Here is a 27814-nt window from a genome sequence, read left to right as displayed (position 1 = left end):
GCAAAACCATCTCAGTTTGGAGACCACATTAGGGAAACGGGAAGAAACAAAACTTGAGGCTGCAGAAATGTGCTTTTGGAGAAGAATTACAAAAACAAATTGGATGGATAAAAAAGCAAATGACCTTGTTTTAAAGAATGTAAAAGAGGATCGATGTTTATTAAATACGATAAAGAAGAGGAAAATGTTCCTTGGACACGTCCCGAGACATGACTCTTCTTCAAACTATCATTGAAGGTAGAAAGTACTGTGAAAGAGACCCAGGGGTCGACCAAGGATTTCATACATCAGGAAGCTGGCATATGGTTCGTATAGCAACATGAAGAGGCTAGCAGCAGATGTGGCTACAGAGACAGGGCATTGCCTTTAGTAGACGACGGTAATATATGTAGTTGGTCAAAAGAATTCACTCTTGTGTATCAAACCCTTTTGAAATTAAAGTTGCAAGTGCTGCCACTGATTTGCTGTGAAAGACAGTTGTACTTTTCTTTCTTCTCAAATAAAATTGTAGCCTAAATACAATGTACCTCCTAAGGAATGTTTGCTGTGAAATTGAAGTAAGACATGGACGTCTATCTCCAATCTTGTTTGAGGACACTGGATTGTATGTTGACAGGCTACGAATAGAAAGTAGGGAATTTAGTTCCGATTAAATAACCTATTAGAATAACTGGATTATTTAGATGATCTTAGTCTTCTTCCAGGATGTTTTTTCGACATGGAAATAAAACTGAACGACTTTAAGAGAAGCTAAAGATTTAGTCTTAAAAATAAACAACGAAAACCCTTAGGAAAAGCACATAAACCATCCTAACGCAGTGTTTTCCCCAGAAATGTTTGTCAGCTGAGTGGCAGGAATAAGTAGCTGGGTAGGGGAATACTACTTCAAAAATGGATAAAATTCCAATCTATTAACAATAATATCAGAGGGGTAAACATTAATTGCAAAATTGAACTAATTCGCTGTTATCACGAACAAGACAAAATAAGATATTTCTTTTTCTACCATTTCGAAACTGAAATTTACTTTTAGCATGACTCTTTATATTTTGATTCTTCTTGTCTTCTTTGAGGCCCAGTTGTCTGCAGCTCTTACATAATTGAATTCTGTTGAGTCTGGTCCCTCTAGTGAAATCAGTATCGAATTGTTGATTGTCGTTTGCTTCATACGATTCCTCAAACAGGTTTTTACTCTCTTCAAAGCAGAAAATCCCCTTTCACATTCAGCTGTGCTCACAGGTATGAACAGTCCAATAGCAGCTAGTCTTGTTAAATTTGGGAAAGATTCCTTAAGCTTGCATGTTGCAAATTTCATCATTATTTGTTTAGGTCTTGACCTGATGTAGGACTCTCCTTGGAACATTCTTGATGCAAGAGACCGTTCCAGTTTAGTGCTATTGTAATTCATGACTGGAGGGCGCCACAGTAGAAATCAAGAAGCAACTCGGAAGCTTCATTCTGTTAATTTTTTTGCATTAAAAAACTCTTGAAAAGCAGGAAAACCGAGCTAGATAGCGGCAGTCGCTTAAGTGCGGCCAGTATCCAGTATTCCGGAGATAGTAGGTTCGAACCCCACTGTCGGCAGCCCTGAAAATGGTTTTCCGTGGTTTCCCATTTTCACACCAGGAAAATGCTGGGGCTGTACCCTAATTAAGGCCACGGCCATTTCCTTCCTACTCCTAGCCATCTCCTGTCCCATCGTCGCTGTAAGACCTGTCTGTGTCGGTGTGACGTAAAGAAAAGAAAAAAAAAAACAGGAAATGAGGGGAAATCTGTGTTCTAGATGTTGGATAACAGTATCTATGTACTAGTCATAAATTGTTGTTTTGAAGGTCACAACATCGACATCTGAATAAGTGATGTGGAAGTTTGACCATTCACCTGCAAGATGGTGATTTCCTGGAGTCTCTTTCAATTGTAAGACGCTGAGTTTTGTGGCTTCTAAGATTGGCTCAATTTCTATCAAGTCAGTATCTTGTGTTTGCCAAGCTCTAGACAATGTGCGCAGAAGAGGTAAGATACCTAAAAGCATCATGATTACAGCTAAGAAATTGTATGTCTTCATGCACTTGCTTAAGCGTTCAGCTGTAATATCATTCCTTCCAGTGGCCTCTCTTTCAAGCAACATCACTCACCATAGGTCTTCTTAGAGACTGTACAGCAGAGTCATGAGAGAACCATCCAGAATCGCTGGCCATTTTTAGTTTAATTTGGGGGCTGTCCATGATATGCTGGAATTCACTTAAATCAGCCATCCTGACAGGAATTTTGAAAAAAGAAAAAGAATTGTCTTAAAATATCATTAAACTTCACGAAATAAGGTACTTAGCTGCTGCCTGGGCAGTAGCAAGTGGCAATATGTGAGTTTACCACGAGTTCATTTTTCTATCTTAGCAGTGTTGCAACTCCGTTTTGCTTACCAATCGCGACAGCTGCCTCATCGGACCCTAGACCTACCAAATTACAAATTTTTAACCCTAAATTTTCAAGGGTTTCAATTAGTTTATTTGTTATGGTCTCAGCTTTACCATCAGTGATGCTACAGATTGAAGCAAAACTGACATTAACCTCTTTTTCAAGTTGGTTCACATATTTTATGTACACAATAAGTTGCTTCAGTATGGAAATATCTGTAGTTTCATCACACAGAACACTGAAATAATCTGCTGAATGTGTGTTCTTTAATATTTCACATCTAATTTCTGAAGCTATAACATCAAGTAACTCCTGCATTATTCTTTCTCAAGTATAATTAACATTATCACCAACATTAAGATGCTTTAAGTATGTACAACCCATAGCCTCGCAGTGTTTGAGCAATTTTCCGTATAATGTAGTGCGTGGCAGTTCATTTTTTGCCAACCAATACATTGATAGTAGGGCTCCAAGAAAAGCATGTCTCCGTAAATAGTTTAAATTAATAACTGATTTTTCTATTTGCACAAATCCAGTTTCTTCGAATGCACGTCCTTCACTTAAGTTCCAACAAGAATCTGTATGCAGCTTGCTTTGTTCATGGTCAATTAAACTCTCCTGTCGAAGCCTTGCACGTGGTATAGTCACTCAAGATAGATAGATAAGAAATGGGTGAGCCCTGTTTTCGCAGAGCTCCACACGTAGGTCTATGAAGACCCTTTGTGCCCCTTGAACGGTTTTGCCTAGTCCAGCCCTAGTGCTCCTATAAGGGATACCAGTGTCGGGATTTTGGCATTCCTGATGTCCTCCAGGCTCACAAAGTGTGAGCCCAGGTATCGATGTCTAGTGCTTGCAAAAGCCTCGCACTGACATAACACATGCGCGGAGGTCTCCTCCTCCTTACCGCATCTTCTACACATCGGATCCTGGGTGATTTTCATGATGTGTAGGTGTTTCTGTAAGGTATTGTGGCCTGTTAACAGTCCAACTACCATTCTCATTCTGGTCCTATTCAAATTCATTAGGACCTTTTTATAGCTTTGACTAGGCCCTTTGATAAGTTCACGTGCCTGTCTTGCTATGGTTAACCTCTTCCAAATATTTAGGTGAGACTGATTTATCCATTGGGATATTGCCAGTCTCACACTTCGGAGTGACACTCCCAGGAAGGGCTCTGGTCCTGTGAAGGAACCCATTGAGCCCTGTTTCGCTAGTTTGTCAGCTTCTTCATTTCCACTGATACCTGTGTGCCCAGGAACCCATAATAGGGTAACTGACCTAAGCTCACACAGCTGATCTAACATCCTTTGGCATTCCCATACCAGTTTTGATGTTGTTTTAACTGCACATAGTGCTTTTAGCGCTGCCTGGCTATCACTACATATAGTGATGTGTCTTCTGTGTCCAGGCATATTCCATATATTTAAAGCACAGGCTAGTATTGCGTATACTTCAGCCTGGAAAACAGTAGCATATTTACCCATAGGAAGGGAGAGCCTTGACTTAGGCCCCCAGACCCCGGCGCCTGTGCCCGTCTCCGTCCGCGAGCCATCTGTGTACCATGTACAGCCCCCAGACTTAAGACGGGCCCCAGCGTCCGCGGCCCACTCCTCCCTTGTGGGTATCACCACTGTGAATTTATAATTCAAATTAAAGCTAGGCTTCATCAAATCCCCGATCATCATTGTCATAGGGCAAGTCTGGTGAAGCCTTGTAAGAACAGAGGCATGACCTCTATTCGGGTTTTTGAAGGACCATCCTCCGAGTGACCAAAGGCGATAGGCACTCATTCCCGCTATTACCTTAACATATAAATGTAAGGGGGGAAAACCTAGGATGGCCTCCATTGCACATAATGGTGTAGTATCCAGTGCCCCTGTTATTCCTAGACACGCAAGTCTTTGGACACTGTTTAACTTGGTGCTCACAGTTTTACTCTCTGAGCCTGGCCACCAGACTATAGATGCATAGGTGATCGTGGGCCGTACAATGGAGATATAGAGCCACTGGACCACCCTAGGTCTTAGGCCCCAAGTCTTCCCGACGGCCCTACGACAGGCCCACATAATCTTGCGAGCCTTATCCACCTTATGATCTATATGTTTCTTCCAACTCAGTCTTGCCTCAAGGATTACCCCTAGGTACTTAACCGAGGTTGTCTTAACTAATTTTTTTCCTAATAGGAAAGGCTCTGACAGTCCGTCTAGCCTCCTCCTCCTCGTAAATACCACGAGCTCCGTCTTATCGGGATTAACCGACAAGTCTGTCTCGTGACACCATCTTTCCACCCTACGTAGAGAGCTCTGTACGAGTTCGGAAACCGTACTGGGGAAATTTCCTACCGCCATCAGGCTTATGTCGTCTGCATAGCCTTGGGCGTATATTCCTCCAACATTTAACCTGGTAAGTAGTTCGTCCAGTACCAGACACCATAATGTTGGTGATAATACTCCTCCCTGTGGACACCCCCTGTCTATATTAGCTCTCAACATTACAGCGTTGAGAGTAAACAGAACTTGACGGCCCTGCAGTGAGGCCATAATCCATTTTATGAGCATACTGCTCACTCCTCTTCTCTCTAGACTACGTTCTATGGAGCCCAAAGATGTATAGTTAAAGGCCCCTTCTATATCTAGGAATACAACCATAGCAAGTTGTTGCTGATCCAAGGCAGTCTCCAGCCTAGAAACCAGCTGGTGTAGTGCCGTCTCAACCGACTTCCCTGGTTGATATGCATGTTGATGAGAATGCAGGGGAAAGTCTCTTAATACTTTCTCCCTGATATGTCTATCCACCAGTCTTTCCAAGGTCTTAAGTAGAAAAGACGTTAGACTAATGGGTCTATAATCCTTAGGTCTAGTATATGAAGACCTTCCGGGTTTAGGTATAAATACCACCTTTGCCTGACGCCACAAGGAGTACACGTACCCCATAGTGAGACACGCTCTAAAGATTCTGACCAGGTATGGTATAAGGACCCCCCCGCCTCCTGAAGAAGCGCCGGGAAGATCCCATCCACACCTGGGCTTTTGTAAGGGGCAAAGGATTCTAATGCCCACTTAACCCTTCTTGGGGTAACTATCTCTGCGGCTTCCCTCCAGCCACTTTTATCAGGTCTGAAGGATCCGCTCGATTCTACCTCACTATTCGTGATTACCGAACCTGGAAAGTGGGCATCAAGCAATAAGCTCAGGGTCTCCCCCTCTGTGGATGTGTATCCACCAGAAGGAGTCTCCAGTGAGCCCAGCCTTGCCCTTCTATCCAAGGTTAAAATTTTATGAAGCCTTGCCGCTTCGTGTTGACTTTCAATGGAGTCACAGAATTGTCTCCAAGATTTCCTAGAAGCCTTTTTGACTTCTGACTTGTACCTTCTTTGTGATTCTTTGTAAGAATCTAGGCTTTCTTGATCCTGAAGTTCCCTGTATTTATTCCAGTGTCGTGTATTTCTCCTCAGGTGTTCAAGATAACTATTCCACTTGAAGCTTCCTGTTATTCTTTTTGCCTTAACAATAGGGCAGTTTAATTCATAAGAGGTAACCAGTGTCCGTGTGAGAAAACTCACACTGAGCTCCAGCTCCTCTTTGTTTTTAATTATATTTGAGGGTCCTCCCTCCAGTCCCCTCCTCACGTCCTCCCTAAAAGATATCCAACCGGTTCGTCTAGGGTTTCTGTAAGACGGGATCTCGATGGAGCCCTCTATATAAAACACAGTGTGTCTATGATCTGACAAGGAAGGCTCCAAAGAGACCTTCCAGTCTTTAAATTCCTGCATGATTCCCATGGAACCCAGGGTAAGATCTATGATCCCTTCGCTCCTATTATTAATGAAGGTAGGGGTATCACCAATATTCATGATCTCAAGATCAGTTGTACATAGATATTCTATGAGGTGCTCTCCCCTTCGGTTTGTATTTTTACTTCCCCAAATGCTATGATGAGCATTGGCATCACATCCTACTACGAGGTTTAATCCTTGTTTCCTACAGTATATCACCAGTCTCTTGAACTCCTCCGGCGGGGGTGGAGATTCAGAGTCTCCTGGGAAATATGCAGAACAGACAACCAAGTCTCTTGGCTGTCCGCCCTCTTCATATCTCATTAGGACTGCTACTAGGTCTCTAGTAATGAAACCCGGTATAGCCCAAGCGTTATGATCCTTAACTAGTATACATGCTCTAGGCTTCTCCTCTGCTATTCCACTGAATAGAGTGAAACCTGCACATTTTAGTCCCATGATATATCCCTGTCTAAGCCAGGGTTCTTGTATCAGGGCGACCGAAAACCCGCCTTTCTGGATACTTCTCTTAAGTACCCTACAGGCCGCTATACAATGTTGTATATTTGCTTGTATGAAAGTAATCATTCTTTACTTTCATAGAATACTTTACCTTATGCGGTCTCCGGGACTTGCAGCTCCGTCTCCCGCGATGGATCCTGGGGCTTGGCTGGCCCCGGTTCTTGTCCGGGCTCCAGCTCTTCGCCCCTGCTGGTCTCGGTTTTATCTGTGGTGGGGTTGGTCCTCTGCTTGTCACGCTTGCCCTCCACTAATGTGAAGGTAGCCACATGCACCCCGCAGAAGATCTTCTTCCCCACCACTTTCTCCACATCCCTGGAGTCCATGCTGACCACAAGGCGGACGCCTCTCTTCTCCTTGCGGTCACAGACCCTCCAGCTGGCGGGATTTAAGCCATGGTTCTGGCGTGCCATTCTTCCCAAAAGGACGTTATTGTCCTTTGGTTGTCCTGGTATCCAGACCATGACTCTCTTGTAGGAAAGGAGTTTGTCCATGCCCACAATTGTGAGCCTGGCTCCTTCCCACGGTTGTATACCTGTAACAAGGCTAGAAAGCCATGCTACAGTTTCATTGTTCTCCGCTATGATGACGGCCGCACCCCTTGACAGACAGCAGTCCAGGAACTGAGGCTTAATGGGCCCCTGCTCCGGAAGCTCGTCTATCAGATTGGTGATAGCCTCTTCCACAGCTTCCACCTGTTTCTCGGGTAGCTGCTGGTCAGGATATCCCACAGGTACTATGGCCATCCTGATCCCAGCTTTAGCTATCCTGGCATACTCCACTTTGGGTCTCTTGCGGGTCTGCCGATCTTCTTCTGGGGTTGCCCCCGACAGAAGTCGTTTCCCCGCTGGCATCTTGGTGGATGGGGTCCTCTGTGCCCTAGAAGCAGAACCCTTTTCAGGGTCCCGCCTCTTGTGCCCATTGGATCCCTCCACTGTTTTCGCTGTTGTGGTAGTAGAAGTCCCCTCAGCCCCAGGAGTTAGGCCTTCTTTGGTCTGCTCCCGGGCCTTTAAGGCCTTCTTGTATCTCCTCTTTTCAGCGCCAGAGCGCTGTTTCTTCTTCTTCTCCTGAACCTGCAGATTGCCCACCTCTTGAGTGAGCCCTCTGACTGTTGAAGTCGAACTGTCCGAGGGTATCTCCGAAGAGTCCCCTTCGGTTGTTGTTGTGCTGGTATTTCTCTCGGAGGCCCCAGAAGAGCTCTCCGGTTTATGGGTGGCTACGGAACTCGTGTAGGTCCCACGAGTAGCTAGGGAAATATGTCCGCCCAGGCAGAGCCCCGCATACCTGGGTAAGGCTACTTACTTCGAGAGGGCGCCAAGTATCTCGAAGGCTCCATTCAAGACACATCTCCCATGTGCCATGCACCCCATCGGCACGGGTCGCGTTACACCTTAGGGTTGGGCGGTGCTTTAGCTTCCTCCTCCTTGTATGCCGAACGGTTACCCAATAGGGCTCCATTCGGCATCGCAAGAAAGGAGCTACTAGTCCCCCTCACCGCGAAGAGGATCTTCAATTGAAGAGGGTAACCAAGGTTAGCCCCCTACAATTGTAGAAGCACAGACGAGGGGGATAGTCACTCAAGTCACTTCCTTCTTTGTCGGTTTCATCAATGAACATTTTATACATGTGGAACATAACCTACCACTTTCTTTCACAACTAAGCACATAAATTGCCTAAACCAGTCATTGCTGATGCCCGATAGGCAGTGTTTAGAAGAATGTTTCATTTATGGTTTTTCATTTTGAATACTTTTCACTTCACCTGATGAGCTGGCTTCAGCAATGTCTTTTTCGGAAATCTCATGTGGTGTTGAATTATTACTTTTACTAGGTACTTTCTTAAGGAAACTTAGAAGAGTAGATGTTTGACTAGATTTCCTGCTAATTTCGAGAACACAAAATTTGACGTCAAGAACACGAGTCTAATTCCCGCCAGAAATTGAAAATACCATTATTCATGATGAATTAGAAAGTAAAGCACAAGTGGAAAACGCTTACATTAACAGTAGTTAAAAGGTAATTATGTAAATTGGAACTATAAATCAACTTAAGTCCAATGTTAGCAGTAGTAAATGATAAACTAAGAGAACACCAAACAGATTCGTTTAAAAAACAACAGAGTTTTTGACATGGAACACTAATCAATTCCTGTGTTTCATATTCGATTGTAGATCGATATTTCCGTCAAAATGGCTGCCTTGGCAAATGCTTAATACCAAATACTGTATTAAAGTATTTGGTAATACCAAATATATGGTAAAATGTTGTGATGAGCTAGCGATGGAGTGGAGTCGAGAAAGTCGGTCTGGAGTTGAGTCCTATGCCTGTAAATGGACACTGCTCCGGAATAGAGTCCATGGGAATACGCGTCGGTATCCCTGATCGTTTGTAAAATTACTTGTAACAGCGAAACTAGCAGGAATGAAATCTTCATATAATGAAGGAAGTGTGTTTAAAATGTTGCTTAATGACTCCAAGACAATGATATGGTTCAATATATGCGAAGTACATATATTTCAAATCAAGAATAAAATGATGAACACTACCCCAAACTCTGTTAAATCTTAATTTACGATAATCTCATTAAACATTAGTGTGGTTTTCGCTTTACCACTGAATGGCTGAATGTCGGTAATTTCTGTGTAGCTCATAGTGATATTGTTGCCCAGCTGAGTAACTCAGACTGTTGAGTAGCTGGCCTCCTGACCCAACTTGGCAGGTTCGATCCTGACTCAGTCTGGTAGTATTTGAAGGTGCTCAAATACGTCTGCCTCGGTAGATTTACTGGCACGTAAAAGAACTCCTGTGGGACATAATTCCGGCACCTAGGCATCTCCGAAAACCGTCCAAAGTAGTTTCTGGGACGTAGAGCCATTATTATTATTATCATTATTATTATTATTATTATTATTATTATTATTATTATTACACTGTTAAAGACTTCAAGTTGACTGGGAGGATGCTGGTACCAACCATCACATTGGGATGCATGACTTAATAATGCTGCTGCAATAGACAATCCTCTCCACTTGTTTCACGAGTGTATTTCTATATTGAGAGAATGTAGTTAGAATTTTGTGTTTTAGAACATTACTAATATATAACAATCACTATCTCGTTCTTCTAATGGTCTCAAACAATCCTGGCCAATATTATACGGTATATTTCTTCCATTTGTATTGCATGGAATTTTTTATAATCTTTATTAATTCAAGTATTAACAGAAATCTTCTAGTGTTCTACTGCTTGTTCATAATCGCGTATCATCGGGCTTGCCATTCCATTGCTGTGGAGTGCCGTGTGGGTTTGTGACATACGGAATAGAGCCGACTGCTCGCATGTGATTCCTTGCTGATCCAAGAGCCACTCACGCATAACGCTATGTGATAGTCAAGCAAAACACTTATAAACTCCAGTGTTATTGTGCTGACAATAATGAATATTTATCATTTAAATAAACAGTTACACAGTATTTATATTTTAATTTGTAACAACAAGTGACTCAAATGTGTTCATATTATGTAACTAACACAAATCTAGGTTATATTAGCCGGGCAGTCTTTTGAAACAGCCGGGTGGTGCGTCCATTAAAAAGGTCCTAGGGAGAACACTGTAACAATACTAGCTTGACACTATATGAATTGGATATAAAAAGGGTAGAGGAATTTTGTTACTTATGAAACATGGATAGCCAGGATGGAGTTGTTTTAAGAGATGTGGGGATTTGTACAAATAAAGCCAAAGGAGCTGTTGCACAGTTACGACAATTATGACCGGTATGGAAATCCCCTGACATTTGCACAAAAACAAAGCTAACAGTATTCAACTCAAATGGAACTGAGATTGGGAAAACACAGGGTTACAGAACTTCAGGTAAGTTATGAGAATATGATGGGCACAAGTCAGAGTTCCTGTACAGCAACAGATAATGAGAAGAAAGTGGACGTGGATCGCCCATATTCTCAGAAGACAATAGGAAAGTTTCACAAGGCAGGCATTTAGCAGGAATCCACAAGGTAGTAGTCGCAGGCAAGGCACACAGAGTTACGTGGAAGAAAACCATAGACAGATGGAGTCGAAAAGACATGGAGAGAGGTGAAAGCATTGGCAGTAGATGGAGGTCCCATGTTCCACCTAGGAATTAAAGGAAATAAGTCTTTATGAATGTGTTCAATAAATCCTGACAGATACTGGAATTTATTATTTATAAGTTTCATATTCCGTATTGATTGGATTTTTTTTTTTTTTTTTTTCCCCCTTACATACTGGAATTGCCAAAATTTCGTTCTCCACTTTAGATACCAAAAATTTTTTAATATCAGTAGACTTGCTTTGTGACTTCAGTATATCAGTATAGTTGGAAAGCAGTTCTTCATATTTTAAAACAAACTGAAACATGTCTCTCTGAATGAGGCTGTCTGCAACAACTTGCTCTTGCAGGCTTATTCATGCGGTGAAACAGTTGTCAGTTAAAAATCAGAGCAGAGCATTCTCTTTCATACCTGTTACTGCAATGTCTTGTAGATTAGAACATGCTGTATTCTACTCTTTTCCTGCATATTTCTTCTTTTTTGGACTGCTCCGAGTGATGGGAGGCATCCTCCTGTTTGGAGGCTCTCGGTGAGAGAAAATAGTATGATCAACATTCATTACATTTTCGAATTCTTCCATCCTCTCATACATTTTCCCATGTATATGGCTCAAAGTATGCACAGTGAAATAAAACAATGTGCAGGTCATTCCAGCAAACTATATTTTAGGTATTGAGATTATCTTCAAAAATTGTGGACTTATTTCACATTAAACATCATTCAGCAGTAGGAGCCCATTGCTTCCTTCGAATTGGGTCCCTGGGAAATACCTTCATGATATATCTTTTTTCCAGCCTGATAGTACAGCCGAATGGATAACAACCTGGCATTTTCACAAACTGTGAAGTATGACCATTAAAACATGCATACAATACGGTGCTAGGGAGGAATATGGCAGATTGACTTGGCCACACTGTATAAAGTCATTTCCCTATTTGAGCGGCGTCAATTTCTCAGTACCACTCTCGTTGCAGTAGCATTATAGCACTGTTAAGTGTAAGGAATTTCATGTTTCTATCCGTATTGAACTGAGATCACAAATAAGCATATAGTAGGTTCCACCTTTTCAATACATTTACAATGTTGTTATCTGATGTTTACAACATTATTTATTACAAATTACAGGACATGTTTCGGTGTACAATTTTTAACACCGCCATCAGCTGCACAAAAAGTGTATAAAAACTTGGTGGTAAAAACAATGAACAGCATATTATCATACCTCCTTATATACAAGCAGTAGAATGTTGTTATAATTAAATTAACATCTTATTATGCTAGGTTAAAACTAATGTGTGTGACAAGGAGATTCTTGCAGGTCAAAATATAAAATTCTTCATTTGGTATATGAATGGCCTTCAGTTCATTAATGTCTACAATATTATACACTCGTAATATTGGTTACACATGCGATTCTAAATCAGAGGATTGAAGTTGAATGCAGTCCATTTGACATTAAGATATTAATTTTTTGTATATGTTATTTTGTTGAATTAAAAGTTTGTTGCATATAGAAGAATTATTAAAGCTGAGCCGTCTTCTTATTTTTGTTGAGTAAAAACGTATTTTTTATGCTGCATATGTGGTGGTCTAGAAAAGGCATTCGATAATGTTGATTGGACCAAGCTATTTATGATTCTGAAGATGATAAGGATCAGATACCAAGAACGAAGAATTATCTACAATCTGTATAAAAATCAGTCTGCAGTGATAAGAATCGAGGGCTTTGAAAAAGAAGCAGCAATCCAGAAAGGAGTGAGGCAAGGCTGCAGTTTGTCCCCTCTCCTTTTCAATGTTTACATAAAACAGGCAGTAAAGGAAATCAAAGAGAAATTTGGAAATGGAATCACAGTCCAAGGAGAGGAAATCAAAACCTTGAGATTTGCCGATGATATTGTTATTTTATCTGCGACTGCAGAAGATCTCAAAGTTGCTGAATGGTATGGATGGAAGTCTTGGGTAAGGAGTACAAGATGAAAATAAATAAGTCCAAAACAAAAGTAATGGAGTGCAGTCGAACGAAGGCAGGTGATGTAGGAAATATTAGATTAGGAAATGAAGTCTTAAAGGAAGTAGATGAATATTGTTACTTGGGTAATAAAATAACTAACGATGGCAGAAGTAAGGACGACATAAAATGCAGACTAGCACAAGGAAGGAAGAGCTTTCTTAAGAAAAGAAATTTGCTCACTTCAAACATTGATGTAGGAATTAGAAAGATGTTTTTGAAGACTTTCGTGTGGAGCGTGGCATTGTATGGAAGTGAAACATGGACGATAACTAGCTCAGAAAGAAAGAGAATAGAAGCTTTTGAAATGTGGTGTTACAGAAGAATGCTGAAGGTGAGATGGATAGATCGAATCACGAATGAAGTGATACTGAATCGAATTGGAGAGAGGAGATCGATTTGGCGAAATTTGACGAAAAGAAGAGATAGAATGATGGGACACATCTTAAGACACCCAGGACTTGTTCAGTTGGTTTTTGAAGGAAGTGTAGGTGGTAAGAACGGTAGCGGTAGACCAAGGTATGAATATGACAAGCAGATTAGAGCAGATGTAGGATGCAATAGTTACGTAGAAATGAAAAGGTTAGCGCAGGATAGAGTGGCATGGAGAGCTGCATCAAACCAGTCTATGGACTGATGACTCAAACAACAACAACATGTGGTGGTTGAACTGTGATATTAATTTGCCCCTGCAGCCGTCAAGCGAGGCACACAGTTTTAGAGGTGCCTATTGAACTGAGAATCGTAGCCCGCTTAACAACTATAGGGCAAATTAATATCACAGTTCAACCACCACATATACAGCATCAAAAATACCTACGTTTTCTGTAATATTTGTTCTGAATGAGTAAATTTATAATACCAATGTAAATGGTTCGATTATTGGACATTATAAATTTTCCAGCAAACTCATTCCTGGTTGCCAGCGTTTCGCCCCCCGTGTGCCAGGCTGGGCTCATCAGTTGGTACCTAGCACACCAACAGTTGGTACGTAGCGCATGGGGGTGGAACATTTATAATGTCCAATAAACGGACCATTTATTTTGGTATTATGAATTATTCAAATCGTCAACTACTGTTACAACCGATTGTTTCAGTTTGCATTAGCTTTTTTTCATTCAGATTGCAAATTCTAACTTTTCCACTTGTCATTGCTGAAATCGGCCTCCTCTTTCACTATGGAGTAAAGTCAGAGTTTATAGTAGACTGTAGACTCTGTACTTTTTGACATGAACCCCTTGACTAGCACTAATTATGATGTAAACATAAATAACACTAATAATATGTTCGGATTATTTCCCCCTTACAGAAATAAGCAAATTTGGCTCATTTATTATAAATGAATAGATATCCAACTGAAAATTGCATAATGATAAATTAAATTTTATTACTGTGCACTTTATGAATAATCATGTAACAGTTTTTATACATACCGTAAAATCCCGATTACCACCCGCCATCGAATCAGACTCACGTAAAATAACTTGCATACCTATTTAATTTCCTTCAATTATACCACAAATATAAATTCAAACAGCTTACAATTAATAAAATCATCACAAAAATTGTAAATAAGATCAGTTCAATACTCTCGTCATTCACAATTCGTCGTCGCCATCTGAAGTTTCACCATAAGAACTTTCGTCGTTGGCATCTTTCCACAAATGGTCGTCCTCACTACCGTTCAATGAATTTGAAATTCCACATTTCTTAAAGCTTTTGGACACTAGATTGTTGTTCATGTGCACCCATACGGTCTTGATCAGCTGCATGTTAGTCCCACTTCAGGCCTCTTAATTCGTCCGGTTGGTGTTAACTTGTGATCACCATCAGACATCCATTCGGTGTACAACTTTTCATTGCAGTTTTGAAAGGCCAGTTCACGCACACATCCAATGGCTGTAAAATAGAAGTGAGTCCTCCAGGAATTATCGCAAGATCTATTTTATTTCCTCATATCTTTTACGGCATCAGTTGTATGTCCTTGGTAACTATCCAACACAAGCGTGTTTAGTTTTTGTAACAATGCTCCCAGGTGATGTTGCCAAACGCACTTCACCCAGTCCTCAAGTAACGCACTGTCCATCCAGCCGGACTCATGTGTTCTAATAACACCGGACGGCAAGTTTCCTTTCAGAAGTGTTTTCCTTTTCAGAACCACATATGGAGGAAGTTTGGTTCCATCCGCTATTACGCACAACATTGCGGTGCATCATTGCTTTTCGTAACCATTTGTTCTGGTGGTTACACTTTTAGAACCCTTCGTATCCACTCTATTTTCCAACATCATTTCAAAATTCACAGGTGTCTTGTCAGCATTCCCAATTTGCGATGGCAAATAAGAATTTTGCTTCCTCAAATTAATAATGTGACGAAAGGCCGTTCATTTTTCTTCATACGCCCCAGGGAGACGTTTTGAAATAGACGTACTTCTCCGAATGCGCAATCCCTTTCTCCGATAAGTTTCAGATCCATCCATGGCTTGCAGTAAAACCCTGTATTTTAAGTTCTTTCGAGATCTCTAGTGATTTCAATTGACATACTTCACTTAACTTATGTTTTTTTTATCACAAATTTGCGGAGTCCTTCAATTTCTGGAAACACGGCACTCCGCCTGTGGAACGCTCTGCGATCGCCGTTACTTTTTAAAGTTTTTCTTTCTTCCGCTAATCACAAATACAAGATTCATCAATACCGAACTTTTTATAAGTTTCAATGTACGTTTTTAAGGTAGAATTTTGAATTTATGTAGTAATGATTTTTTTCAAACATTTAGAGTTTTACAATGTTAAAGTTTATATTTATACCCTTTAATAGAACAATTCTCTTCCATGATCATACACTTTATTTTATTGATAAATACCCCCGTCGTAAGGTTATTTTTTAAGAGTGGTAATTTTCTATAACTCTTATTAGAGTGAATGTCAGGTCAAGGTGCAGCTTATAATCAAGTAAGAGATGAATTACAATAAAAAAATTTAAATGGATCTTTCATTGATTTCTGTGTATTTCAGCTTTGCTTATAACTTGTTTTTCATGCACAGTAAATGATCGCAGGCACCGTTTTGAATCCATCGCTTACTATAGACACAGTACTTTCACGGGACAGATACGGAACTCGAATGTGAGCGAGGTAAACTTCCATAACCGACAGCCTTGACTCTCGCAAAGTATGATATTCCGCAAGATCAGCTATTCGAGCATCCGCAGCAACAGCTTTATTTACCGCATATTTACCCATATTCTTTGATTCACAGTATTTCATTACCTTACATTCCGCGTTTACAAGCCACTGTAACAGTATTGAGAAAAATCGATCTTGTTTTCTAGAACGCAACTAAGGGCCAAATTCACAGACAGCACTTATACATAAGTGCCCCTTATAAGCCAGGTTTCATTTCATATTACCTACTTAAGTGTTCCACTTATTGCTATAATGCTATAAGTGGACCTCCCACACACACTTAAGTGACTCACTTATGTTGCAAGATGGATGATTTTGGTGAATATGTTGCATTTCATTCACAGAATACTTTCTGTGCACACACTAGAGATGGACAATCCTGTCGAAATGTAATGTGACAAACAATTTAAAGAAGGTTTTGTTTTAGGAAAGTGAGAGTAATGAATATTCTTTTTCCTTTGATTGAGAGAGTGAACATAACCTCTAGGGGACTCACTATCTCACCATTAATGAAGATATTGTTTTGAGATTTTATGCCACCTCTTAATTTCAGGTTATTATCGTTATTTTCATCACCATCCTCATTACCGGTATTTTGCTTAATTGGAAACGTGTTACAAGTTATCAAGACTGTAGGCCTATAGAATACTAAAGAACTATACTGAGTTATAAGAAAAATGAACGTGTTGCACTACTACCATTTATTTTAAGGTTGATTTGTGCTTATTATATCAGGTTAGTCAACCAATCGTTTGCCGGATTATATCAGAAGTTTCTGAATTTATGGCATCTCACATCAAAATATATTATTTACATTTTATTGGGGAAGTAATTAGGCCTATTACAACATAACGGCTACGGATATGTTCGTCAAATCATTAAAAGCGTTCTAAGGCTAGATATTCTACATTTAGATGAATATTTGTATAGGTTAGAGTACCTGGCTAACCATAAACATATTAAGAAGAAAATTAGACTCTGGGCATTTTCATAGTTTGCGTTGTCCACAAGGTTTTCCCACGTTATTCATATTCTGATGAGAAACTGCGTTGGTCTTCTTGTTGTGTATTATGTGCAGGTATTTCGACACAACTTTTTGCAGGTGCCGTCTCAGCTCGCCGTTTTGTTATCCGTTCTGATAACCAAATATTCGGTAGCCAGAACTACACGATTCAGGAAGCATGGGCATAATATACAGTATTGCCACATCCCCATTGATACTTACTGTATCAGTGAGTGCGCTCTTTAAGTGCTGTCTGTGAAATGTAAACTTATAAGTGAATACTTATTATAAGTTATCCTTTATTACTGATATATACTGATATATTATTATGAATAAGTGCTGACTATGAATTCGGCCCTAAAACACAATAAGACCTGAATACCTGCTTTCATGTGGTATATTGAGTACGGTAACCGTATTCAAATCTATATCAATACTCCATGTAAATGTAGTAAATATTTACGAGAATGAACGGCTTGTGTATGACTCGCACCCAAGATTTAGAACCAATATTTTGGGGAGAAAAGTGCAGGTGGTATTCAGGATTATACGCTACTTCCCATGTACTAACCATGAACCTCTGATTGAACATTAACCTTAACTGAATGGAATGGTTTTTAAATTACTATATGCAGTATTACTTGGTCCTAGGAAAATGTTGTCTTTTCATTTAGTTTACTTTGCTCTATTGACATTACTTCAATCATCATATTCTAAAGGCTAAGCCTTGTCGCTGCAGCCAGTCTTTTCCACTTGGCGTGGATCTTGCACTTCTTCCTCAGAAGCAGGTTCTTGAAATAAGACACTCTGGGTTGTCCTCTTCCTCTTTTTCCAGCAAATCTTCCTTCAGTGGTGTTGCAAAGGAACTCCTCATGGCGCATAATATGACCGATAAATTAAATTTTCCATTTCTCATAAACTGAGATCCTGTTCTTCCCATATCTCTCCAAGGACTTTGGTATTGCTCTTAATTTCTGCCCAACTTATCCTCTGCATTCTTCTTCAGATCCAAATTTCATTTGCATCTAGATTTTTCTTTTCTTGCATTCCTAATGTCCATGTTTGTTGGCCAGCAGATGCTTTTTATCTTGGAATGCTCTCTTTGCCGTTGCTATCCTTTTTGTGACTTCTGATATGCTCCGATTATCACTAGTGATCAGGGTTCCTAGGTAGCAAAACTGTTTCAGTTGTTCATTTTTATCAGGGCCAATTTTCAAGTGTGTTATAGGGGTTTTCTTGTATTTACATGTCATGGTTTTTGTTTTCCTTGTATTAATTTTCAAGTTCCATTTGTCTAAAGTTTCTGCTAATGCGGTGATCATTCTCTGCATACTTTCGTCTGTTTCTGCTAGTATGGCAATATCATCAGCAAATCTTAGTGTGTGTACTTGTTTACCATTAATTTTGATCCCAGCTGTTTTCTCCTTCATGACTGTGATGGCTTCTTCGATGAACATATTGAAGGGATAAAGAGAGAGTGGACATCCTTGCCTAACTCCTCTTCTTATTTTGACGTTTTTCTTTGTCCCATTGATTTCTAAATCAGTGTTCTGTATTCTGTATAAATTTAGTACGAGGCGTCTATCCTTCCAATCAATTCCTGCTTTTTTCATGGTAAGGAAAAATTGTTTCCAGTCTACTCGATCAAAAGCTTTCTGTAAGTCGATGGTCACGTTTACTTTCCTATTCTCAAGTCTTCTCTCCAGAATTAAACGTAATGCCAGAATTGCTTCCCTAGTACCCCTCCTTGATTGAAATCCAAACTGGTCAATATTGATATAGTGTTCTAACTTCCCTTTAACATGTTCGCGATGACACATATGCATCATGACTCCACTTTCTCTCAGTGCCGATGATGATGCGCCAAATATTAAAGCTCGTATTTCTGCCAATATGTATGTAATCAAACAGACCTCTTATCTGTGCATTGTTACGGTGTTATTAAACATATGCGCCATCCGGGAATCAGATCAATTGTTAGTTTCAATCTCTGTAGTCAGCATACATTTTGCGATGTCAAGAGAGTCAGAACCTTCTCACCATGCTAGTGACAGTGACAACATTGATAGTGATGGCAGTGATGACAGTGTGAAAGGTGACTGTAGCCACATGAGTGAGAATGTTAATCGCGGTCGTGTGTGTTGAGCGTCTGCTCCCATTTCTTACATTACAGAATCTCTCGTCTCCAAATCTCCCACCAAATAACATGGGCAATATTTCAGGGGTCATGTCTTGGAGTTCAATGAAACAAACTTTATTGGTTGGCCAGGAATGAAGTGACGCGAAACCTATTGATTATTTTCACTCGCTTGCAGATGACAACTTGCTGAATAACGTTGTCACTGAATGTAACACATTTGCAGAAGTTATTTTTGAGAGGAAATGTCTTCATTCTTAGTTCATAATTTGAATGAGTTCAATGTATTTCAGAGAGCTGTGTCGGTAGCAGTTTCTGGTATTTTCTCTTCACATTATGGCCACAAATGTTATCTCAAACTGTTGAGAGATACTGTACCTGTGTTACAGTGTAATAAAGGAATGCATTTTGTTCCATTTTTGTTACATTTTCTTTAACTGCTTTTTATGTTTTCTTAGTTCAAGATTTTAAATTTAATGGTCAGTTTGCCTTGTAACTAGGCTTTTTCATTGAGATCATGGTGCAATATACATGATAAAATCCAAGACTTAAACCTTCCTATTTTTTATTTTGAAAAGTTGGCAGGTAGGTATAGATATCTGCAATTCAGCAGGCTATGAGACAACAATGGTACGATATGACTGTACGTTGCACTGACCAGATAGAACAAGAACAAGAAAGTAGACATACAGCTGCTTCCAGATGTAGGGCAACCCTCTGTACCTAAATAGTAAAATATATTTGTGTGTACAAATATATCAACAGGAAATGGATCAGAAATCTCTGTTTTATGAATATATAGAGAATTTCAGAGGTGAACTTTCTGATGCTGGTGTATACAGTATCTATTTAAGCTGTTAAGAGAATAAATACACTTAAGTTCTTATTCCCTTATTGGTATATGGATGTGTTGATCTTCACTGTCACTGTCTGAAAGTATATACGTATGTTTACAGATCACTGGTATTGCAAATCCGGGCCGCACTGTTACTGTGGTGGTACGTGGTAGTAACAAATTAGTGTTGGAGGAGGCTGCTCGATCCTTGCATGATGCCCTCTGCGTCGTCCGTTGTCTCGTCAAACAGAGGTATACCAATACACTAAGTCCTCTGTTTCTTGAAACCTGTTATTTCAAAACTTGATATATTCAGCTTTCTGTGAATTTTTACTAGGAATATATTTTTTGTGGGATGCAAGTGTATTCCCTGACTATGTAATTCAGATTAATCTATTTGAGCATCTAACCTGTGATTACCTTCCATTTGTAGTAGATGATTAAATGACAGTTCTGTGTGTTCAGAATTCAGGCTAACCGAAATTCATGTTAACAGATATGAGTTCCCATCAGAGATAATGGATCCCTTTGAATGTCTTGAGCAATTTTGTCGTAATGAGGTTTTACTTATGTATGGAACACATACCCTGAACCATACAAGTGTTTCCTGAGGATGGCTGTGCTTATTGCAGCGTCTTTGATTAGGTTCTTCTCTTGGCCAAACTGTCAGCAGAACTGAACAATTGGGTGATGGTCCCTGTAGACCCTTTTGTGAGGTCAATCACAGGGAATTATTCAGTAATTGATTTACATGTAGGACTGATGCCCAGATGGTAGATTCTCTACCAAATTGTTTACGTTGTCTTTTAATTATTTCAAAGAATTTGAAAATTTATCAAACATTTCCATTGGTAAATTATTCCAGTTCCTAATTCCTCTTCCTATGAATGAATATTTGTCTCAATTTGTTTTCTTGAATTCCACTTTTATGTGCATATTATGATCTTTCCTACCTTTAAAAGCGCCACTCCAGCTTATTCATGTAGTGATGTCATTCTACGCCATCTCTCCACACACCCTCTAGGGACACCATGACCTTGGCGTCAGTGTGGGGGCTTGTGTGCATGTTGTTTTTGCTTCAACTCTCAAAAAAAAAAAAAAAAAAAAAAAAACCCTACTTTTAGAATTGAACTGTATATACTATAGTGCCACCTGCATTTTGGGTCTTTACATTGAAATTTAAACTCGTGCCTTGCGCTGCCATGGACTACCTCAATTACAACCTGAATTCTTATCTTCAAGAAGTAGCACACTGTGCATATACGTATTTCATTTTTTCCGGTATTGCGCTTTTTACAATTTTTCTCTTCACAATTGTTTTTTTTTACGTCAACTGTTCTAAAGAATCTACAAGATCCTAGTTACATTCTTCGATTATATTAAATTGTATTATATGTGTACATTTTCGCAACTGAAACGATTACAAACTGGGCCATCAAGCTATTCAGAGAGTTCCGTCGGCATTTGGAAGCACAGTGCCGGACATTGAGTGTGTTGTGCTGATCTTCAGGAGCTAGCTATTCGCTTCAATCAAGCGACTCCTCTTCAACCTCTACATAATTTTGGGGCTTCATATTTACTAACTTGTATTGTGACTTCATGCCTGATAATATATGCATGCTGGCTCACTTAACTGTTCACCTCTTCTCGTAAACATTTTGAGACAGTGTCGAACTTTGAGTGTGTTGTGCTACTATTCAGAAGATCGTGCCCTACTTCATATTGCACCCACTCACCTCCTAAGTCCCATACTAACCTTGATCTCAGGGTGATCAGTTCGTATAAGACGTGAAAATTTTATAATTAAAAAAACAATAAAATTATATATAGCCGCACCAAATGAACACAGGGGTGAACGGGGCTTGCAAATTAAGGTAACGGGGGACGGCTCGTTCATGGATACAAATTATAGACTCCACAATAGGACTGGGAAGTGACAACTTAAATTTCATGGGCATACTGGACTAACTACAATAAAAAGATATGGAAACTGTTTCCTATTGAAATTGCAATGAGGAGCAATTTATTGACTTATTTTGCAAACTGCACATGACAATTATTACAGTGGGAAAATTCCATCCTGAAAAAGAAATGACAATGCTTGGATTCACCTCACTACTCTGGTAGTGCAAAATATTTGGTGAATTCGCCCCATTGGTTACAGGGGATCAAATCCACATCCGTATGAGTGAACGTTTCACCGCTGGAGATCTTCTTTTGGAGACGAAGGCATGAGAGTAACTATTTACTGTCATCTCCCCGTTCCGTTGGACATGTGTCACTTCCGGTATGTACATTCTGGTGAGCCGGACCCCCACCGTGGAAATGTTATCGTATTTAAAACGGGAATTTATAGTACAGACAAACTCTAGCCTATATTTCCAGATTCACAAACATGCCAGGTATAGCTCATTAACTCAAAGCTTATCTCAATATTTACTTTTGTCAATACGACAAGACATACGGAAAGGTTCATAACTATGCTCGCACAATTAAGACATGGGCCGGCCGTGGGTTATTTCGCATCTACCGCTAACGATCTCCCATGTGGAAACCCAACATCTGTTTCCGACCAGTTTGACACATGACGACTGTCCCAATCATATCTTCCTATGATTATTAAATAATTATCATCCTATATCTGATCATTATCATATTCTGTGATTATCATCAATTATTTTATTATCATTTCAATTATAATCCTATATTTGATAATCATTTGTCATCTGGGATGATTATCTGCTAACCCTTGCCGACGTTTCAAATGAAGGGTCGTTCTTCCTCGTAATTTATCCGCACAAATTAACGATCAGTTTCCTAATAAAATATTATTATTATTAAGGGCCTTATTTTTTGGTGAAATAAAACTGTTGATTTCGGTGTTAAAACTAACACATTTTGGTAGGTATTTCGTGAAATAAATTGTCATACTGATCGATGTTTCTTGTGAAATATTCCTTATGGTATGGGGTAAATCTAACTAATTTTTTGATTAGGGGTTTTAAAGTGAACACTTGTAATGTATTAAATTGTTATTAAACCTTAGAACAACCAAATATACAAAATGTTATAGAAATAAATACCAGTAGGCCTATATAAATCACTGAAACCTCAAAATGAAGTTAGGCGGAAGTTAGGAATTTATACGTAGCCTACAAGTTTTTGCCGGTCCTGTGGTGTAGGGGTAGCGTGCCTGCCTCTCGCCAGGAGGCCCCAGGTTCGATTCCCGGCCAGGCCAGGGATTTTTTTCTCGACCTGAGGGCTGGTTCGAGGTCCACTCAGCCTACCTGATTAGAACTGAGGAGCTGTTGACGGTGAGATATCGGCCCCGGCCTTGAAAGCCCAGAATAATGGCAGAGAGGATGCGTCGTGACCACACGACCCCTCGTAATCTGCAGGCCTTCAGGCTGAGCAGTGGTCACAGGCCAGGCCAAGGCCTTTTCAGGGCGTTAGGTGCCGTGGGGTTTGGTTTGGTTCTACATGTTTTAACTGCAGCTATCGAGCTCGGAGCGATTTATTTAGAATAGGCCTACTAATATCGTCATATTTTATAATAAAGTCGGTATTATTTATCTTCCCTTTTATATTCATCCATGTCGTCATGCCAGGATTATCCAATTTTTCTATAGAAATGCTGGCTTTCATGAATGCTTTTGTTGTGTCTATTACAAATTGCTCTCTATCACTTTTCAACTCCTTTGCGATGTGTAAAGTATCGCCGATTGTTATTTGCCTCTTAAACTTATGTTCATTTGCTTCATTCTTCTTCTTTTTGTGTGTTTCTGATTCTCTACAGTATTTATCGCACGCATCTCTTCGTTTTCATGTAATGCGAACATTACAGTACTTACACATTAGAATATTTCTTGCAGTATCAAATACATAGAACGCCTCACTGTTGTATTCCTCGGCCCTCGGAAAAACTGTTGTGACTTTAGTTATCAGCATTTGTGTACTTAAATGCTGGACATTTGCTGATAAAGGTTCATAAGTGGCGAACTTTCATTGCGAAAGAGTATAATGCGCACTGCTGTATCTACAACCGATCTTGCTATGACCACAACGCCATGTGCTGTAATCGATAACAGATATAGATTTTAATGATTGCCTTAGAGATTTCGGAACTGAATACACATACTTCCGATACACAGGGCACGCTTTGTGTGCATTTGTGTAGAGAATATACAGCGCTATCAATCAACTGAGAAGGAAACTACTATAGTCAAGTTCTCAAGAGCATTTAAACGTTTATTGGAGATCTTTTCCGATACGATTTCGCATTTTTCTTACCAAGTGGGGTATAGTTCGAGATTATTTGCACGATTCGCGTAATCAACAGATTTCGCGAGTTCATTTCGCTAAAATACGTTACGGTACGGTACCTACAAGGTCATATAAAGGCTAGAAAGAAGATATGAAAAATTTCGTGCTTATCACTATTACAAAAAATACGGCCTCTAATTATTATTATTATAATATTCATAACAATGAACCATTGTCCATAAAATATCTTAATTTCCTTTCATCGTAATTGTTATTCTCAAATTACTATTGCAAGTTCTTCTTCTGCTTCAACTTATTATTGTTATTATTATTATTTGAATCCAAAAAGAAGTCGTGGGAAGATTTTGGTAAGAACCTGGAAAGGCTAGGTCAAGCAGCAGGGAAACCTTTCTGGACAGTAATAAAGAATCTTAGGAAGGGAGGGAAAAAGGAAATGAACAGTGTTTGGAGTAATTCAGGTGAACTCATAATGGATCCCAGGGAATCATTGGAGAGGTGGAGGGAATATTTTGAACATGTTCTCAATGTAAAGGGAAATCATAATGGTGGTGTTGCAAACAGCCAAGCTCATGGGGAGGAGGAAAATGATGTTGGTGAAATTATGCTTGAGGGAGTGGAAAGGATGGTAAAAAAAACTCCATTGTCATAAGGCAGCAGGAATAGATGAAATTAGACCTGAAATGGTGAAGTATAGTGGGAAGGCAGGGATGAAATGGCTTCATAGAGTAGTAAAATTAGCATGGAGTGTTGGTAAGGTACCTTCAGATTGGACAAAAGCAGTAATTGCACCTATCTATAAGCAAGGGAACAGGAAGGATTGCAACAATTATCGAGGTATCTCATTGATAGGGGCCGTATTTTTTGGTAATAACGATATGCACGAGTTTTCTTGATATCTTCTTTCTTGTCTATATATGACTTCCCAGGTACTAAAAATACCGTATTTTAGCAAAATGAACTCGCGAAATATTGCGAAATTTGATTTATTGCGCGAATTGCGCAAATAATCGCGAAATATACACCATTTCGTGTGTAAAATGCAAAATGGCACCAGAAGAGCTCTCCAATAAACGTTTAAATGCTTCTGAGAACTTGGCTATTGTAGTTTCCTTCTCATTTGCTTGATAGCGCTGTATATTCCCCACACAAATGCACACAAAGCGGTACGCACTGTGTATCGAAGGTATGTGTATTCAGTTCCGCGATCTCTAAGGCAGTCGATAAAAATCAATATCTGTTATCGATTACAGCAAATAGCGTTGTGGTTGTAACGAGATACAAGACCGGTCGTAGATACAGCAGTGCGCAATGAGAGTTCGTTACTTACGAACCTTTATCGGCAAATGTCCAACATTTAAGTATAAAAATGCCGAAAACTGAAGTCACAACAGGTTTTTCGAGGGCCGAAGAATACAACAATGAGGGGTTCTATGTATTTGACGTTGCAAGAAAGATTCTAATGTATCAATAGTGTACCGGTAATATTCGTAAAGTTGAAATGTAGGCTACGATATACAGTGCAGAGAATCAGAATGAAGCAAATGAACATAATTCCAAGCGGCAAATAACAATCGGCGATACTTTACAGCTGGTAAAGGTGTTGAAAAATTATAGAGAGCAATTTGTAATAGATACAAAAAAAGCATTCATGCAAGCCAACATGCCTCTAGAAAAATAGGATAATCCTGGCATGAGGAAGAGAATGAATATTAAAGGAAAGATAAATAATACTGTCTTTACTGTAAAATATGATGGTATTGGTAGGCCTATTGTAAATAAATCGCCTGTTTGAGTAGTAATAATGGTATTGTTTTTACGTCCCACTAACCACTTTTACGTTTTCTGGAGACGCCGAGATACCGGAATGTTGTCCCGCAGGAGTCCTTTTACGTGCCAGTAAACTAGTGACACGAGGCTGACGTATTTGAACTCCTTCAAATACCACCGGACTGAGCCAGGATCGAACCTGCCAAATTGGGGTCAGAAAGCCAGCGCTTTAACCATCTGAGCTACTCAGCCCCGACCGGGGAAAAAGAGCATATCCATGAACATCTTCCAGAGCTACATTACTTTGAAAAATGCAATGAAAGCACCTCTGGTTGAGGAAGTGAAAGAAGACAGTGGTAGCTTTATGGTTTCCGACGTCTAATGTGGTCAACGAGAGGAGCTTCTCTGCTTACACAAAGACACAATCTGACTGTCGCACAACTCTGCATCCTGATAATGTTGAAACCATGCTTAGTTTGTACTTTGGAGACAAGTAAAAAATGTAGGCTATGTATAAATGTGTATCACAGGGCAGATCACCTAACTTCATTTCGAAGTATCAGTGATTTATATGCCGTCCCCGTGGTGTAGGGGTAGCGTGCCTACCTCTTACCCGAAGGCCCGGCCAGGACAGGGATTTTTACCTGGACCTGAGGGCTGGTTCGAGGTCCACTCAGCCTACGTGATTAGAATTGAGGAGCTATCTGACGGTGAGATAGCGGCCCCGGTCTAGAAAGCCAAGAATAACGGCCGAGAGGATTCGTCGTGCTGGCCACACGACACCTCATAATCTGCAGGCCTTCGGGCTGAGCAGCGGTCGCTTAGTAGGCCAAGGCCCTTCAAGGGCTGTAGTGCCATGGGGTTTGGTTTTTTTTCTTTAGTGATTTATATATTTATTTCTATAACAATTTGCATATTTGGTTTTTCTAAGATTTAATAACAATGATATATTACAAGAGTTTACTTTAAAACCCCTCATCACAGTTAGTTACATTTACCCCATACGCTTCTACAAGGAAGATTTCGCAGGAAACATCGATCAGTATAACAATTTATTTCACGAAATACCTACCGAAATAGTGTCAGTTTTAACACCGAAATCAACAGTTTTATTTCACCAAAAAATAAGGCCCCTACTCATTGATTAGTATACCAGGCAATCATTCACTGGCATCTTGGAAGGGAGGATGCGATCAATCGTTGAGAGGAAGTTGGATGAAAACCAGTGTGGTTTCAGACCACAGAGAGGCTGTCAGGATCAGATTTTCAGTACGGTATGCGCCAGGTAATTGAAAAATGCCACGAGAGGAATGGGCAGTTGCGTTTATGTTTCGTAGATCTAGAGAAAGCATATGACAGGGTACCAAGGGAAAAGATGTTCGCCATACTGGGGGACTATGGAATTAAAGGTAGATTATTAAGAGCAATCAAAGGCATTTATGTTGACAATTGGGCTTCAGTGAGAATTGATTGTAGAATGAGTTCTTGGTTCAGGGTACTTACAGGAGTTAGACAAGGCTGTAATCTTTCACCTTTGCTGTTCGTAGTTTACATGGATCATCTGCTGAAAGGTATAAAATGGCAGGGAGGGATTCAGTTAGGTGGAAATGTAGTAAGCAGTTTGGCCTATGCTGACGACTTGGTCTTAACGGCAGACTATGCCAGTACGTAAGAAATTCAACAGAATTGAATGTCAGATTGGAGATACAAAGCTAGAACAGGTCGATAATTTCAAGTATTTAGGTTGTGTGTTATGGTAATATAGTAAGTGAAATTGAATCAAGGTGTCGTAAAGC

The 27814-nt window shown here is 39.9% G+C and overlaps 1 protein-coding gene across 1 annotated transcript in view; it reads left to right on the top strand.

Annotated features, from left to right (window-relative positions):
- The window catches only part of CCT4 (chaperonin containing TCP1 subunit 4), a 377714-nt gene that overhangs the window by 243355 nt on the left and 106545 nt on the right, over window positions 1-27814 (top strand). The window contains exon 10 of the mRNA XM_067154119.2: window positions 20089-20219. Coding sequence (XP_067010220.1) covers window positions 20089-20219 — 131 coding nt within the window. The remainder of the gene's footprint in view (window positions 1-20088; window positions 20220-27814) is intronic.

The sequence above is a fragment of the Anabrus simplex genome, chromosome 9 (genome assembly GCF_040414725.1).
Source record: "Anabrus simplex isolate iqAnaSimp1 chromosome 9, ASM4041472v1, whole genome shotgun sequence".
Lineage (NCBI taxonomy): Eukaryota > Metazoa > Arthropoda > Insecta > Orthoptera > Tettigoniidae > Anabrus > Anabrus simplex.
Note: the sequence above shows the minus strand (reverse complement) of the source record. Positions and strands in the feature narration are given on the sequence as shown.